At 44.8% G+C, this 17,333-nt stretch overlaps 1 protein-coding gene across 2 annotated transcripts; it reads right to left on the bottom strand.

Annotated features, from left to right (window-relative positions):
• Positions 1-3,357: 3,357 nt before the first annotated feature.
• On the bottom strand, positions 3,358-17,325 carry SDHAF2 (succinate dehydrogenase complex assembly factor 2). Of its 2 annotated transcripts, XM_029206844.1 has the most exons (4): positions 17,206-17,325; positions 12,348-12,571; positions 12,158-12,267; positions 3,358-4,104 (listed from the first exon to the last, which is right to left on the bottom strand). In XM_029206844.1, exons 1-4 carry the CDS (start codon positions 17,239-17,241, stop codon positions 3,974-3,976), a joined length of 501 nt encoding a protein of 166 aa, XP_029062677.1. In that variant the 5' UTR covers positions 17,242-17,325; the 3' UTR covers positions 3,358-3,973. The 2 variants fall into 2 exon arrangements, with proteins under 2 accessions (XP_029062677.1, XP_029062676.1); XM_029206843.1 differs by lacking the exon at positions 17,206-17,325 and having other exon boundaries at positions 12,348-13,376.
• Between the last annotated feature and the right edge of the window lie 8 nt (positions 17,326-17,333).

Below are 17,333 nucleotides of genomic sequence, written 5' to 3'. Positions count from 1 at the left end.
CTTATTTAGTCCTTACACCCACACGTGAGGTGGTTCTTTGACTTTCTACAGATGAGACACAGAAGCGTGGAGGGGTTAAACAACGTGACCAACCCAACTGACCAATGGGAGAGCCAGGACTCTACCTTAGGCCTGACCCCCAAGCAGCTGCCCTGAACTGTTCTGCTCTATTTCTCCAACACGTGGCCCAGGGCATCACCAAACGTGAACATTTCACCACATACTAACTGAAATCCACTGCGAAACACAATGTACATCTTAACATCACAATTTGCTTTTTTAACTCTACATGTGATGTGTAGTTACGTAAAATGCGTTCACATTGTCCTTTTAAAGAGAACGTTCTCCTCCTTGGCGGGAATATCTGGATTCAGGCGAGACCTGGGACCTAGCAAAAGACTACCTCTCAGGTTACGAGGAGGTAGATTTCTCCTCTGCACGTCTTCTCCTTGGACGCCTGATGGTATCTTGGATGGCTTCAACTTTTCCACCATCTGCCCTGAAATGTCCGACTGCTGACAGACATTTGTTTCTTAAAGGCAAAGGAGCGCTCCACTCCTTGCCTCAGGTCACCTGACTAGGGAAGAGCCTAACGCTGGTCCTCAATGCCAGAGGGTTCACTGGGAAACCGAACAAGGTGGCTTAACTGGGAGCTGATCAGCACCCTCAGCTTGTCAGCTGCAGGATGGCAAGTCCTCCATCCTCAGATACGACGGGCTGTACCAATAAGACGCTGTCAGCGCAGGTCTCCCAGCCCTGCTTGCCATTTAAGGCTGCGTGAACTTCCCCATCATGGAAACTTCCTGTCTAGCCACGATAGCAGATGGATGGAAAGATAAAAGACTCTCTACTCCCCCAGTGGAATCTTTCCCTGGGGATGTTTAAAAATATGAACAAGGTTTGGGTCAGTGCCACCCTCACTGAGCAGATGACCTCCAGACGACGGCCAACACCAGTCAGAGGTGCCTCTGCGATGACCCCGACAGATATGCCCCATCTAAGGCTCAGGGTCGGGCAAAAGGGATTTGGCTTATGGATTCTGAAGACTTAAAATGATTAAGAGAGGAAATGATGGGGAGAGGACAGCTTTTACTGCCCCAGTTTGACGTCTGATGTGGGAGCTTGTGCGACGGGTCTCGTGAGACCACTTCAGATGGGACAGGGCAGGGCCAGACGCCTGGGTGCCCCACAGAGGCTCTGAATGAGGTCAGTGAGCAGTGATGTGTCACAGGGAGAGGAATAAGTCCGGCTTTGTTCATCACAGATCTTGTGGGGCTGCTGGCCCTTGCAATATGTTTATTAATTTTTTAAAAATGTCCTGTGGCTGGCCTAGTTTTACTTAATGCCTAATAAAGGGAAAAACTGTTTACATAGCACCCCTGGTCTGACACTGAGCAGCTGAAGTTAAGCAAGAGCCTTCACTTTCAGAGATGACACAAGACAGCAGCCTGGGAAGAAAACATCTCCTTTAGAAGCATGCCATTCCCAGGTCACAGTGGCAGCAGCTTAACGTTATGTTAAAAAAGACAAAATCAGGGTTAGGAGAGATCAAACCCCAGGGGATAAAGCCCAGGCCGCATACTTGGCTGCTGGGATTTGTTGCACAAGAGTCCAGGATAGATGCGTAAGTCACTGCCCAACGCATGTGCACTTCTGACAGTCCAGACATCTCTCTACATAAACTCTGTTTAACATTCTCCACACAGTACATCAAGTGAGGCCCGAGAGATTGGCCAGAGCCTATGCTGAGCTCCCAGGGTGATCGATGTCTGCTTCTGCCCGCCATTTCTCACTCCCATTCCTTGCTTAGGTGACAGTGCTACAGATTTTTCCATCGAAGTCCTTGACACCAGGGTCTGTTTTCTCTCCAGTCTTTACTGGCTGGTAAGACATCCCATGGTTCCTTAACAGGTCTGGCTTTTCTACCTGCAGGACTCTGCCTTGCATGAAGCTCTGGTGACCTCGCTGACATGGCAGGCCATTTGTGTTAGGAGACAGCTCCTAAATCTCAGGCTAAGGCCATGACCTAACGCTGACACCTAATATCTACCGAGCGCTTACTGCGTGCTGGGGACCACGGAAGAGCTCCGTGTGCTTTATCTCTTCACGTCTGATCTTCACAAATAGACAGGGAGCATCATCATCCCCATTTTATAGATGAGGAAATCGAGGCTCAAGCCAATTCATTTATCCAGACAGTAAGCAGCAGAGTCAGGATCTGACTTGTAACCAGTTCCTACCCTCACTTTACGAGAGCTACCGTGGGTGACCGAGTGCTTACTTTGGGAGGCACCTGGCAGCTTCCTGTTCCCTATGTCAGTGGTCCCCAACCTTTATGGCACCAGGGACCAGTTTCATGGAAGACAATTTTTCCACAGATGGTGGGGGGGGGGGCATGGTTCAGGCGGTAGTGCGAGCGATGGGCAGCGGCAGGTGAAGCTTTGCTCACTCGCCCGCCGCTCACCTGCTGCTGTGCGGTCCAGTCCCTAACAGGCCGTGGACCAGTACCAGTCCATGGCCCAGGGGTTGGGGACCCCTGCCCTATGTGACACACAAGTCATGGCTCAGAACCGTCAAGTTTCTTTGCTATAACTTCTCAAAGCATAGATTTCTACACAGTTTCCACCAGTAAGGTAGCATGTTCTGGCAGAAAGTTCATGAGCTTCGGAGACAGACTGAACTAAGCAAGATTCTGGCTTTCTGACTGAGTAGTGACTTAATCTTGGACAAATCACTCTCCCTGAGCCCACTTTCTCATCTACAAAATAGGTGTGACACCACTTGTCTGCAGGAGAGCTGTGAAGCTCTACTGAGATTGTGTAAGTAAATAAAGGCTGGTTCTCTCCTCTTCTCTCCTCAGCCAGGGACACTGAGGGGCAGGCAGGACCATGAGGACGCTCCGTGGGGACCCCGAAGCTCAATGATGCTGGAAACGTGTGCTTCCTGCCTGCGCACAGCTCTTGTGCTCACCAACCGCCTGCCTAGCGATTCAGGCCTGCCTTCCTCCGATCGCACCTTTGATGGTCCTGGCCCAGTCTGGGTGATGGCCGTTCTGATTGGATTACAGCTCCTAGGGGAAAATTCCTCCAGTGAGACTACCCTCCTGGCAATGTCGAAATCTTCTAGTCCTAGAGCTAAACACTTTCAGCTAATTCATCCTAACATATTATTTCTTATGCATTGTTTGTCAACTAAAACGATCGTGGAGACTGTAGAAATATAGAAAATGTTTGCTATAGGGCTGCACGAAGCTAAAACCTACGATTGTGACCTTGTAAAGCTCTATAAACGTATGCCTGTGGATTACATGAGAAGAGACAAAATTAAAATAATTGTGTGAGGGCTGGGGAGTTGTGATTTTCCTTTTTAAAATACTCTTTAATATTCAATTACCGTTCAATTTACAAAGTGAGCATTTTAGAGAAAATGTGATGAGGATGCTGCCTCTTAAGGAGCGTGCCCACACCATTCCTGCCCACTGCCCTCATTCTGCCTGCTGGGCCTCTGAAGGATTCTGCTCAGGGGGCTTGGATCAGCTTTCCTTGGCAGAAAGAACCATCCCAGGTTGGAAGGGGGAATTTCACTGGAACAAAGCCCTGGGTCACCCGGGGAGCTTTCCACACAGCACGAAGAGCTGGCTGCCCCTCTGCACTGAGCTCACTTCTGGCTGAAGCAACGAGCTGGCACAATCGCTTCCCCTACAGTGCCCTCCTGTGGAGCCAGAGAAAAGTCGGGCCCGAACACCAGTAACTTAGACAAACCGCTTTGAGGCTTGGAACGGAAACACAAGGTCTTAGAATGAGATACACTGAACATTTACATGTCCTCAGGAGAGAGGCGGGTCCATCACTGGAGGCAGGACCAATGGTCTGGGTGGGCTGAGCGTCTAAGGAGAAGCAGGACATCAAGGCCAATACCCATCATAAGCAGTGAGCATCCGCAGACCGAGGCCGGGCAGGCAGTGGCGCTCAGCTCAGTGTGGCTGTTCAAAGAGGTATTCGAGATCTGGGGCCCGCAGTCGCTGCTCTCTGTTTTTGTTCTTAGCAAAGTCTCTCAGCAGGGCCATGACTTCGTTTTCAAATATTTCTGGGGCTGGCTTTGCCTCTGCAAGAGAAGGATGGGCAAAAAGAATTACGTTGGTCAGTCAGATGCCAGGTATAAGGATCTTGAAACTTGAAACTCTGGCCTTGGCCAAAACCCACAGTGGATACACAGAGCAGCTCCATTCTTCCTCTGAATGTACACGGCAGCCTGTACCGCGGGTTGGCAACCTATAGCAGCCAGTATTTGTAAAGAGCTTTACTGGGATAGCTGCTCTCACTTGTTTACATACTGTCCGTGGCTGCTTCTGTGCTACGATGGCAGAGCTGAGTAGTTGCCACAGAGACCATAAGACTGCAAGACGATGACGTTTACCACCTGGTCTTCCATGAGCAATTCTGCTGACCCCTGGCCTGTCCAATCTTGGCCGTACTGTTTTGCTCTGTATTTGGTGCTTCAGTTGTTTTCTGAGTACTGTGTTTCCCCTTCTAGCCTATATATTTCCTGAGGCAAAAATCACTGGATGTAAGTGACAACGACTGATAACTCTAGTAAACTTAAGTATGAAAGAATTTACTGGAAAGCTAATAGAGGCTCCCCAAATTAACATGAACCTGGAGAACCAGATTTGCACGGAGAGGCAACAAAGGCACCGAGAGCGGAGAGATGAGAATGCCAGCCTCAGGCCAGCGGAAGAGAGTCTGGCAGGATGCTGCTCACCTCTGGATCTTTCTTTCCAACGGTGAGATGCTCACTTAAGGTTCAAATTACAAGCAAAGCCTCCCACTGGGAAACCTTAGGTAATATGCTTTGGAATTACCCTCCTAGCAAGACTAAGTACAATGCTAGGAGAGGGAATTCCCCCAAAGCTTGATTTTCCCCTCACTTGGCACAGAGCCTGGCATCTGTTTTTTTGTGTGTGACGACCAGAATAAGATCAAGGAGGTTTAGGCGCCCCCCAGGATGCTGAAAGTTGGAACGAACATTATACTCATCGCAACAAGAAAAAGTCAGATCAAGTAGAACCATCACAGCTTCCTGAAGTCATCAGAGAGCTGAGGTCACAGGGCGCCCAAGAGAGTAACATCTAAGCGAAGAGAGACCCCTCAAAGGAGAAGGTGGGTATGAACACGTGCTCACCTGAGAGAGGGCACAGGAAGACGAGGCACTGGGCACATACAAACAGGTAAGAAGAATTTAGCTAAAGCTGTACATCAGCTGCTGAGAGCCAGGCAGGCTAGCGCGAGGGGTACACAAACCTCCGGGAGCCACGGGCACGAGGGGAGCTTGCCCCAGTGTGCAGGCTCTTCTCAACAACCCCCCACTGAGCATGCGCATGACAAAGACCGTGTCCAGAGCAGGAAGCTGGAGAAAGCCTCCCTCAGTGATACGGGCCAGGAGGAGGGGAGCGGCCAATGCTGCCCGCCCACCCACAAAAGCATAACGCCCAGCCTGGCCCTTCCTTCTCCGAAGAACAAAAGCCTCCAGGGGCTGGGAGTGGATCAGCGAATCCTGTCTCCTACAGGGCACGTGTGAGGACACATTTGGGCTGGTGGAAGGGTAAAAGAAAAAAAATCCTCTACCCTGATGGGACCAGCAGGATCACTGAGAAAGCTCACCCCCAAGACCCATGGCCACAGGGAACAATGGACCAGGATAATAGAGAATACCCTCCCTTCCCCAAAGCAACAAGAACCAAGTGGAAATCAATAGGTATCTACAGCTGGGAGAGGGCAAGAGCGGCATGGAGAGAGATTTCCTTGAAGCACAGAAATACAGAAGGATGCACATGGTAACAATAGAGGCTGGTGGTGAACTGAAGGGAACCAAAGCAATCACAAAATCCAAAGTAAGCTTAACTCCTAACTAGACTGACTCGATTCCCATTCCGACTGCCCCACGGAAGGATCATGCCCATTTCTAAGCATAAAGACCATTTCCCTCAGTTTTTACTGTCTCACTCATGAGGTCTAACATTTAATCAAATGTGTCTAACACACACACAAAAGAAAAGTGAAAAACAACACACTGTGAAAGGACAAAGCAATCAACAGAAACAGACTCAGGGATGACGTGGATGTTAGAACTATTAGGGGATTTAAATAAAGCAACTATGACTATTATGTTAAAGGTGCTAGTGGAAAAAGTAGGAAAAATGCATGAACTGATAAGGAGCTCCAGCAGAGGTGGAAACTGTGAAAGTCAAATGGAAATGTTAAAAATAAAAATAGAAATATAGTAGCCCATAAGCAGAATGGACTCATCATAATATTTAATGGTCAAGGAAAGAATGAGTGAAGTGGAAGAAAGGTCAATAAATATTATCCAGTACAAATTACTCAAACTAACACATGAAAAGAAAAATAAGAGTAAAAGACACAAAACACAGAATCCAAAAGCTGTGGGACAATATCAGTCTAAACCAAGTATAACTGGAATCCCAGAAGGAAAAGAGGAAGAAAATGAGGCAGAAGAAACATATGAAGAGATAATGGATGAAAAATTTCCAACAATAACATAAGGTAGGAAACACAGATCCAAAGCCAGCTCAATTCCTAACCAGACTGACTCGATCCTGCATACTAACAGCCTCACAAAAGAAGAGTGCCCATGTAAAGTGCTGAAAGAAATAATTGTGGGGACTTCCCTGGTGGCACAGTGGTTAAGACTCCGAGCTCCCACTGCAGGGGGCTTGGGTTCAATCCCTGGTCAGGGAACTAGATCCCACATGCATGCCACAACTAAGAGTTCGCATGCCACAACAAAGGAGCCGGTGAGCCGCAACTAAGGAGCCCACCTGCCACAAGTGAGACCCAGCACAGCCAAGTAAATAAAATAAATAATCTTTTTAAATAAAAGAAATAATTGCGAACCCGTAATTCTATATCCACTGAAAATACCTTTTGCAAACGACAAACAAAAGCTGAGAGAATTCATAATAGCCAACCTACACTACAAGAAATATTAAATGAAGTTCTTCAAGCAGAAGGAATATGATACCAGAGAAACATGGATCTACATAAAGAAATGAAGATCTCCAGAGATGATTAAAATGAAGGTAAATATAATGTACCTTATACATAATATGTGTTATATGTTACATACATATTTATATATAATGTGTTATAATTTACATATTTATAAAATACAAAATACAATGTATTTTCTCCCTTATTTTAAATTGCTCTAAAGATAACTGTCTAAAGTAAAACAACAGAAATGTAGTGTAGACGTACAACGTAAGTAAAAGTAAAAAGTGTGACAACAAAAGCACAAAACATGGGAGAGAGAAATTGCAGTGTACTACTGAAAGTTCTTACATTATACATGAGGCAGTATTTGTTTTTTTTTTAGTATACTATTCTTGAAGGTAGACTATGATTAATTAAAGATGTATACTGTAAATCCTAGGGCAATCACTAAAAAAAATTATAGAGAGATATAAATGATAAACCAATAGTGGAGGGGCTTCCCTGGCGGTCCAGTGGTTAAGATTCCATGCTCCCAATGCAGGGGGCACGGGTCTGATCCCCCCACATGCCACACAGTGCAGCCAAAAAAAAAAAAAAAAAAAAAAAGGAAAAGAAAAAAAAAAAAGAAAAAAAAAAAAAAAATTTTAAAAAACCAAAAAAAAAAAATAATCCATGGTAACAGAGGGGGAAGAGAACAAAGAACAGACAGCAGAAATAGGAAACAAAAAAAAAAAAGATGGTAGATTTTAGTTCAACCACACTGGTAATTAATTATGTGTAAATGGCCAAAACACACCAATGAAAAGATAAAGACTATAAGATTGGATAAAAAAGAATGATTATATATGCTATCTATAAGAAGCTCAACTTAAAGACAAAGATAAATTAAGAGAATGGTGTGGTAAGCAGCCTTCTAGGCTGGCCCTCAGTATCTCCCACTCCCCTGTGTACAAGCCCTGTATAATCCCCAGGACTGTGAATATGATGGTCTTCACACCCATGACTGGGTTATGTTATATGGCACAGTCAGGACAGGAATATTATCCAGGTCGTTCTGACCTAATCACGTGAGCTCTTTAAAAGCAGAATCTTCCCCAGCTGGTGGCAGAAGGGGATGTCAGAGAGATTTGAAGCATGAGAGGGATTCCACGTGAGGGAGGATCTCCAATGCTGAGACAGAGGGGCCATGTGGCAGGAACCTGAGAGCAGCTTCTAGAAGTTGAAAGACATTAATAGCAAGCAAGACAACCAGGATCTCAGTCCTACGCCTTAGGGAATGAATGCTCCCTGAAACCTGAATGAGCTTCCGGGCAGGAATGTAGAAGAGATGACGTTGATTTCAGGCTGTGAGATCTCGGCACAGCTTCTGACCTACAGGACTGTGCGCTAATAAATGGTTGTTGCTTAAAGTCACTAAAGTTTGTGGTAACAATAGAAAACTAATATAAATGGAAAAATAATACCATGCAAACACTAATCAAGAGAAAGATGGAGTGTCTACTATCAAACACTTTGGAACTACCAGCAATAAAGACAGACATCATATAATGATAAAGGACTCAATTCATCAAGAAAATCGAACAATCCTAAATATGCCTTCACATAATCACAGAGCTATAAAATATATGAAGCAAAAACTGTGAGAACTGAAAGGAGTAATAGACAAATCCACAATTATAGTTGGGGATTTCAACACTCCTTATTAATTGATAAGAGTACAGACAAAATCAACCAGAATATACAAGACATGAAGAACGGGATCAGCCAACTTGACCTTGTTGACATTTACAGAAAACTTCATCAGCAAGTGCAGAACAACATGTTGTGTTCAAATAAATGCACATGGAACATTTATTAAGATATACACATTTCAGGCTTCCCAGGTGGCGCAGTGGCTGAGAATCCACCTGCCAGTGCAGGGGACACGGGTTCGAGCCCTGGTCCGGGAAGATCCCACATGCTGTGGAGCAACTAAGCCCGTGCGTCACAACTACTGAGCCTGCGTTCTAGAGCCTGCGATACACAACTACTGGAGCCCACATGCCACAACTACTGAAGCCTGCGCGCCTAGACCCTGTGCTCCGCAACAAGAGAAGCCACGGCAATGAGAAGCCCGCGCACCGCATTGAAGTGTAGCCCCCGCTCGTCACAACTAGAGAAAGCCTGTGCGTAGCAACGAGGACCCAACACAGCCAAAGATAAATAAATATATTAAAAAAAAAAAAAAAGATATACACATTTCAGGCCATAAAACAAATTTCAAGAAATTTAAAAGAACTGAAATTATATAGCATACATTCTGTGGCAACAACGGAATCAATAACAGAAAAATACCTGGAAAATCTGGAAATATTTGAAAATTAAACATACTTTTAAATAACTCACAGGTCAAAGAGGAAGTCACAAGGGAAATTAGAAACTATTTTGAGTTGAATGAAAATGAAAACACAACACACCCAAATTTGTATCATAAGGCTAAAGCAGGGCTTGGAAATTTATAGCATCAAATGCTGGTAGTGAAACAGAAAACAAAAAACCCAATTAAAAAAAAAGGCAGGAGGAAGATTTAGGGACACAACACCAAAGAGGTATGAATGGCAAATGACTTGAAAAGACCCTTGGGACTTCCCTGTTGGTCCAGTGGGTAAGACTCCACGCTCCCAGTGCAAGGGGCCCAGGTTTGATCCCTGGTCAGGGAACTAGATCCCACATGCCACAACTAAAAGATTCCGCGTGCCGCATCGAAGATCCGGCATGCAGCAACTAAGACCTGGTACAGCCGAATAAACAAATAAATATTAAAAGAAAAGAAAAGAGAAGACCCCCAATATCCTTAGTCATTGGGGTTGTGCCAACTAAAACTACAGCGACACATCACTACACGCCTCTTAGAATGGCTAAAAACAAAAACAAATTAAACCCTGACAATACCAAGTGTTGGTAAAGATGTGGAACATCTCCTTCTCCCCTCTCACTCCGTCCTGGGCAATCACTGGTCTGTTTTCTGCCATGTGGTTTTGCCTTCTCCAGAATACGATATAGATGGAAATCATACAGTGTAGAGTCTTTGAGTCTGGCCTCTTTTAACTTGGCATAGGAGTTGACAAACAATGGCATACTGCCCATTTCTGTATGGCCTGTGAGCTAAGAATGATTTTTTTTTTTTTTTTTTTTGCGGTACGCGGGCCTCTCACTGTCGTGGCCTCTCCCGCTGCGGAGCCCAGGCTCCGGACGCGCAGGCTCAGCGGCCACGGCTCACGGGCCCAGCCGCTCCGCAGCATGTGGGATCTTCCTGGACTGGGGCACGAACCCGTGTCCCCCACATCGGCAGGCGGACTCTTAACCACTGGGCCACCAGGGAAGCCCTAAGAATGATTTTTAACTGGTTGAGGGAAAAGACTCAAAAGAATATTTCATGACACATGAAAATTATACGAAATTCAAATTTTAATGTCCATCAATAAGTTTGCTATAATGTTAAACATACATTTACCATATGACCCCGAAACCCTTTTCCTGGGCATTTACCCAAGAGAAACTAAAACCTACATTCACAAAAACCTGTATGCAAAGATTTACAGTTTAGGCTTTATTCATAGTTGCCTAAAACCGGACATATCCTAATGTCCTTCAACTGGTCAGCAGATAAACTGTGGTACATCCACACATTGCAATTCCACTCAATACAAAAGAATGAACTATTGGGACTTCCCTGGTGGTGCAGTGGTTAAGAATCCGCCTGCCAATGCAGGGAACACAAGTTCGATCCCTGGTCCGGGAAGATCCCACATGCCACAGAGCAACTAAGCCCGTGCGCCACAACTACTGAGCCTGCGCTCCAGAGTCTACATGCCGCAATTACTGAGCCTGCGAGCCACAACTACTAAAGCCCACGTGCCTGGAGCCCGTGCTCCACGACAGAAGAAGCCACTGCAGTAAGAAGCCCATGCACTGCAACAAAGAGGAGCCCCCGCTCGCCACAACTAGAGAAACCCTGAGCGCAGCAATGAAGACCCAACGCAGCCAAAAAAAAGAATGAACTACTGATACAACAGCATGGATGAATGTCAAATGCACTATGCTAAGTCAGGGACAAATATTTTCTATAAAGGGCCAGATAGTAAATATTTTACACTCTGTGGGCTTTCTAATGGTTATATAAGGCTCTAGACCCTGTATTGTCACACTTCACACTTGGAACCTATAGAATAGCTTCTATTTTAAGGTAGAAATAGTGAGTGGAAACACAAAAACAGGAGATGCAGAGTGACAGAAATGGATGAGATGTCTCCTAATATCTATTCTCCCATTTTTCCTTGATAATAGGATCCCCAATTTAGCTGGGCACATGGAATAGGCTACATTATTTCTTCCTTATGGCGAGGTGTAGCCATATGACTAAAGTGTGGCAGGTGGAAAATAAGTGGAATTATGGTGTATAATTTCTTGAGAAGGATCCATAAAAAATGGGGTGCACTCTCCTACTCTTTTTCCCTGGCTGAAATATGGACATGACAGATAGAGCCTCAGCAGCCATGTTGGGTCATGAGGTAGCCCTACACAGGCGGAGGGTGAAGGAAAAGCAAGTCAAGAGGAATCTGGCCTTCGTGACTCTGAAACCCCTCTGTGCATTCTGGAGATCTACCTCTGAACTTCTGTTATGAGAAAGACAAACACAGTTCTGTCTTCTTTAAGCCATTATTGTTTGGGGTATTTTTACTCACAGCCAAAGCTAATCCTAACTATACACAATGAGAATTCATTCCTCACAAAGGTGGTGCCAGAGTGAGGCTCCTGAAGACCTCGTGCTATGCAGCCTGAGCTGTCTCATTCCACTCCATTCCGGGCCTGGTTTTCTTCAACCTTCCCTTTGATAATTTTTATATGGAGCTTCCCAGACAATTCCACTAAATTCCCTTTTTTGCTTAAGTTAGATAGAATAGGTTTCTTTTGCTTGCAAACAAAGAACCTTACCTCATAAAACAAATGTTGCACGCTTTGGAAAAATCTGAAGAGTGTTTGGGTTGAGTGTCTACTACATGATAAAAGAAAAAAAAGAAAAAAATGCCCGGGATACCATTCCAGACTCAAATCAGCCCAAGTCAGCCTATCTTTCACCTTCTGTTGCTTATCATGCCCCATACCTGTAGCCCAGTAGTAAATATCCCAGTCATTACTGGGTTCATTAATCAGGCGATCGTAGAGGTTCAGTTGTTTCTCTGTCATGTGGTGCAGATGTGCCTTGGCGAAGAGGCTAGAAACAAGAAAGAAAAAGAAGTTGAAAAGCCTGTCTCCGGTCAAAGAGAAGTGCCGTCCCGACTCCTATCCCCTTACCTAAGAAGGATGCAGTTTTCCAGCGTCCCCCTCTTCCTGCTCTCATAGAGCAGCCGGGCCCTTTTGGTTTCTATGGATTCATCAGTTCGCTCCTGCCACGGAGGCAAAGGGATTTCAATCATGTCCTTCTGGGAATCTGTCGGGCTGTCACCTCTGTAGCAGCGTCTGAATGATGTCACTCTGAGTGAAGGAGACACTAGGTGGCGTCTTGACAGAGCAAGCACCTGAAACAAATAAGCCACAAATATCACAGTTTTTTTTTTTTTTTTGGCCTCGACATGCGGGAGCTTAGTTCCCCGACCAGGGATCGAACCTGCGCCCCCTGCAGTGGAAGTGCGGAATCTTAACCACCGGACCACCAGGGAAGTCCCCACGAACATCTTTTTAACAAGGACGACCATCCTTGTCATTCACTCAACACACTTACTAGGTGCAAAATGCATTTGATCTCCTTCAGTCCTTAAGAAGTTATGCTGATTTTATAATAACTATAAATGGAGTTTAATCTTTAAAAATTGTGAACTACTACGTTGTACCCCTGAAACTTATAAAATACTGTAAATCAACTATACCTCAATAAAAAAAAAAAAAGAAGTTATGCTGATACTGTCCCCACTTTACAGCTTAGGAAGCTGAGGCTCAGAGAGGCTGAATGACTTAACCAAGTTCACCCAAACAGTAACTACTGTGAAGACTGGAACCACCCCTGACTGCAAACATGTTCTTAACCAGTGTCTTTCCAGAACCTCTCCAGCAGAAATATTTTCTCTTTCCTTTGCATTCCCTTAAAATTCTTACAATATGGTTTGCATTCTAATCACCTGCCTGTGTTAAAATCTGAGCATACGGTGATGGTATGGCCCCTAATTCCCCAAAGTTTCCCAATCTAGAGAAGGGCAAAAACTATTAAGATGCAACGAGGGCTTCCCCGGTGGCGCAGTGGTTGAGAATCTGCCTGCCAATGCAGGGGACACGGGTTCGAGCACTGGTCTGGGAGGATCCCACATGCCGCGGAGCAACTGGGCCCGTGAGCCACAAGTACTGAGCCTGCACGTCTGGGGCTTGTGCTCCACAATAAGAGAGGCTGCGATAGTGAGGCCCACGCACCGCGATGAAGAGTGGCCCCCACTTGCCACAACTAGAGAAAGCCCTCGCACAGAAACGAAGACCCAACACAGCCAAATAAATAAATAAAATTAAAAAATAAATTTATAAAAACAAAAATGTATAAAAAAAGATGCAATGAGAAGGTGGTGACGTCAGCAAGATGGTGGAACAGGAAGTCCCACACTCTCCTTCTCCCACGGAGACACAAACTACCCAACAATACACCGACCAATTCCCTTTATGAGAAATCCAGAAACCAGCTAAGAGGCTCCTGAACCTCAGGTGAGCACAAAACCAGCTGCATTACAGCTGGAAGAAAAATTCATGGTACTCATTCAACATAGTCCCTCCCCTTGGCTTAGCCCAGTGCAACTGGAGAAAATTCTCAGCTCCTGGCTTCTCCCTGGGAGGGAAAGAAAAGACTGAAACATACACCCAACATGCAGCCTTTCAGGGGGATGCCCGATTGACTAGCTTCTGTCTTGTCTGAATCTAAGTGTGACGGAAAAGATGCCAGGTTGGGGGCTGCTGAGAAATAGGTGAGGGTTTGGACTAGCATACACTCACTCGCCAACATACCTACCTGTGGCTTAGCACAAAACAAGCAGAAGAAAAACCCCAATTCCTGACTTCTACCTGGGGAGGGAGAGGTAGAATGTGTGTCCTACATTCCAGCTTTTCGGGGAGCTTCCTGAGAGAATGGCTTCTGTCTTGCCTGTCTCAGAGCACTGACAGGACCCAGCATACTCTAGATATTTGGGGGCTTCTGAAAACCAAAGAGAGTTGGGTGGCTTGCTGCTGTTTCTGAGGACCTATGGTACAGCCGACAGAGGCCAATGGAAAGAAAGGAGGAGCATGCATCCAAAACTCCTGCTTTTCAAGGAGCTGCACAAGGGACTGGTTTCCGTCTTGGCCAACCTGCAGCGCTCATGGGACCTGGGATACTCTGAAGCCTGGGGGCTGCTGAGAAGAGCTGGGAGGCTTGCGGCAGCTCCAGAGAACCTGTAGTACCATAAAGAGACACCAGAGGGAGCAAGAGATTATGAGCTCGTGAAAAAAGAAGCCAGCAAATCCCTCTAGTTGGGAATCTACGTGCACGAGTCTAGAGAAGACATTTCTACAGAAAAGGTTTGATAGGCCCCCAGATTCTCTAGCTGGACCGATTGGCAAAGGTCTTTCCTTGTACAAAGTCAGTCCAAAAAGACTAGGAGAGGTGGTTGTTTTTTCAAATGCATGGATCTAAGCACAAAGTTGCAAGGTGCATGAAGAAATGGCAAAACAAGGCCTAATCAAAGAAATAAAACAAACTTCCAGAAACCAACCCTGGAAACAGAGGTATACGAATTACCTGACAAATAACTCAAAATAAATGACATCAAGATATTCAATGAACTGAGGAAAACAATGCAAGAACAAAATGAGAATATCAATGAAGAGAAATATTAAAAAAAAAACAAAAACAAAATTTTGGAAATGAAGAATACAATGACCAAATTGAAAAATTCACTACAGGGGTTAAATAGCATACTTGATCAAGCAGAAGAATCAGTGAACTCAAAGACAGTTTATTTGAAACTACCCAATCAGAGGAAGAAAAAGAATGAAAAAGAGTGAAGTATGCTTAAGGGACTTATAGGACATCATCAAGCAGACCAATATAAATATTATGGGAATCCCAGAAGGAGAAAAAAGAGAGAAAGGGGCAGAAAGCTTATTTGAAGGAATAATGGTCAAAAACGTCCCCAATTTGGGGAAAGAAATGGACATCCAAATTGAAGAAACCCAAAAGAGACAAAGGACACTAGACAGTAACACAAAAGCATTTGAAAGCATAAAGCTCACTGGTAAATGTATATATAGGACAAACACAGGATACTGTAACACTGTAATGATGGTGGGTAAATCAGGTTTAATTCTGGCTTAGAAGTTAAAAGACAAAGACAAAAAACTATAAAATACACTAATGGATACACAACAAAAATATGTAGTGTGACATCAATAACATAAGGTGGGAGGAGTAAAAGAGCAGCTTTTGTATGAGATTGAAATTATTATCAGTTTAAAATAGATGATAAAATGTTTTATGTAAGCCCCACAATAACCACAAAGAAAACACCTATACACAATAGAAAATGAGAAAGGAACTGAAGCATGTCTCTATAGAAGAAAATCAATGAAACACAAGGGATGACAGCAAAAGAGTAAAAAGGGACACAAAAGCTACAAGACAGAGAGAAAACAATGAACAAAATGGCAATAGTAAGTCCTTCCCTATCAGTAATTATTTTAAATGTAAGTGGATTAAACTCACCAATCAAAACACATACAGTGGCTGAATAGATTTTAAAAAACCCACAAGATCCAACTATATGCCTTACAAAAACTCATTTTAGATGTAAGGGAACATGTAGGCTGAAAGTGAAAGTCTGAAATATATTTCATGCAAAAGGTAACCAAAAGAGAGCAGAGATGGCCCTACTTATATCAGACAAAATAAACTTTAAGTCAAAACTGTCAAAAGAGATTTTAAAAGGACGTAATATAATGATAAAAGGGTCAATTCACGACGAGGATACAACAATTACACATGCAACCAATATCAGAGCATCCAAATATATGAAGCAAATATTGACAGAGCTGAAGGGAGAAATAGTACCACAATAATATTTGGAGATTTCAAAAGCCATTTTCAATAATACATCGAACATCCAGACAGAAGATCAATAAGGAAGTAGAGGACATGAACAACGCTGTAAGCCAAAAGGGCCAAACATACATATACAGAACATTCCACTAAACAGCAGCAAAATACACATTCTTCTCAAGCACACCGAGGACATTCTCCAGGATAGACAGCATGTTAGGTTTCGAAACAAGTCTTAACAAAAAAGATTGAAATCATACAAAGCATCTTTTCTGACCACAACAGAATGAAACTAGAAATCAACAGCAGAAGGAAAACTGGAAAATTCACAAATAAGTGAAAATTAAACAACACACTCTCACTCTTGAACCACCACTGGGTAAAAAGAGAAATCAAAAGGGAATGAGAAAATATCTGGAGACAAAAACACATCACAAAGCTGAGACTGAGCAAAAGCAGTTCTAAGAGAGAAGTTTAGTGTTAACAGTCTATATTCAAAAAGAAAAACGATCTTATGAAACTATGTGAAACCATGACAGATACTAAAGACTTAAAAAGAACAGAGAAGGGGCTTCCCTGGTGGCACAGTGGTTCAGAGTCCGCCTGCCGATGCACGGGACACGGGTTCGTGTCCCGGTCCGGGAAGATCCTACATGCCGTGGAGCGGCTGGGCCCGTGAGCCATGGCCGCTAGGCCTGCGTGTCCGGAGCCTGTGCTCCGCAACGGGAGAGGTCACATCAGTGAGAGGCTCACGTACCGCAAAAAAAAAAAAAAAAAAAAAAAAGAACAGAGAGGCTTAAAAAAAGAGAGAAGGGGCGCCCAGAGGCTGTCGGGCCAGCTCCACCTAGGAAATAGGTGAAATCTGAATTGGGTCTCCCACGAAGACTGACGGTTCAACGATATTACGAGACAGACACACAGTGGGCTCAGGCAAGGGCGGACGTAACCTGAATCTCCCTACGTTGCAAGATCGACCTCTCCTTGGGTCTGCCCTTGCCCTGGGCTATCAGGCAGTTGGACGCTTCTCTCGGCCTCCACTTCAGAGGAAGACGAGATACAGTTCTCACTGCGGCCCGCCTAGGACCCTATAACCCCCACTCTCCTCACCCGCGGAAGGGCCGGGAACACAGCAGCCACCACCATTTTACCCGACCCGCATCAGAAGCCAGAGGCCCGGCCACTTCCGGGAACTTCCGGGCACCAGTCCCGCAGACAGCGGCTCTGAGGACCTGAGC

Source organism: Monodon monoceros, unplaced genomic scaffold (genome assembly GCF_005190385.1).
Source record: "Monodon monoceros isolate NGI ecotype Baffin Bay Population unplaced genomic scaffold, NGI_Narwhal_1 Super_Scaffold_7, whole genome shotgun sequence".
Classification (NCBI taxonomy): Eukaryota; Metazoa; Chordata; class Mammalia; order Artiodactyla; family Monodontidae; genus Monodon; species Monodon monoceros.
The sequence above is the reverse complement of the archived record's forward strand: the minus strand, read 5'-3'. Positions and strand labels throughout refer to the sequence as shown.

Coding starts and splice junctions, on each gene's coding strand:
- SDHAF2 (XM_029206843.1), bottom strand. CDS start 12,757: ATGACAAGGATGGTCGTCCTTGTTAAAAAGATGTTCGTGGGGACTTCC. Junction 12,268..12,347: donor GAAAACTGCATCCTTCTTAG/GTAAGGGGATAG, acceptor TCTTGTTTCTAG/CCTCTTCGCCAAGGCACATC. Junction 4,105..12,157: donor TATTTACTACTGGGCTACAG/GTATGGGGCATG, acceptor CTTCTCTTGCAG/AGGCAAAGCCAGCCCCAGAA.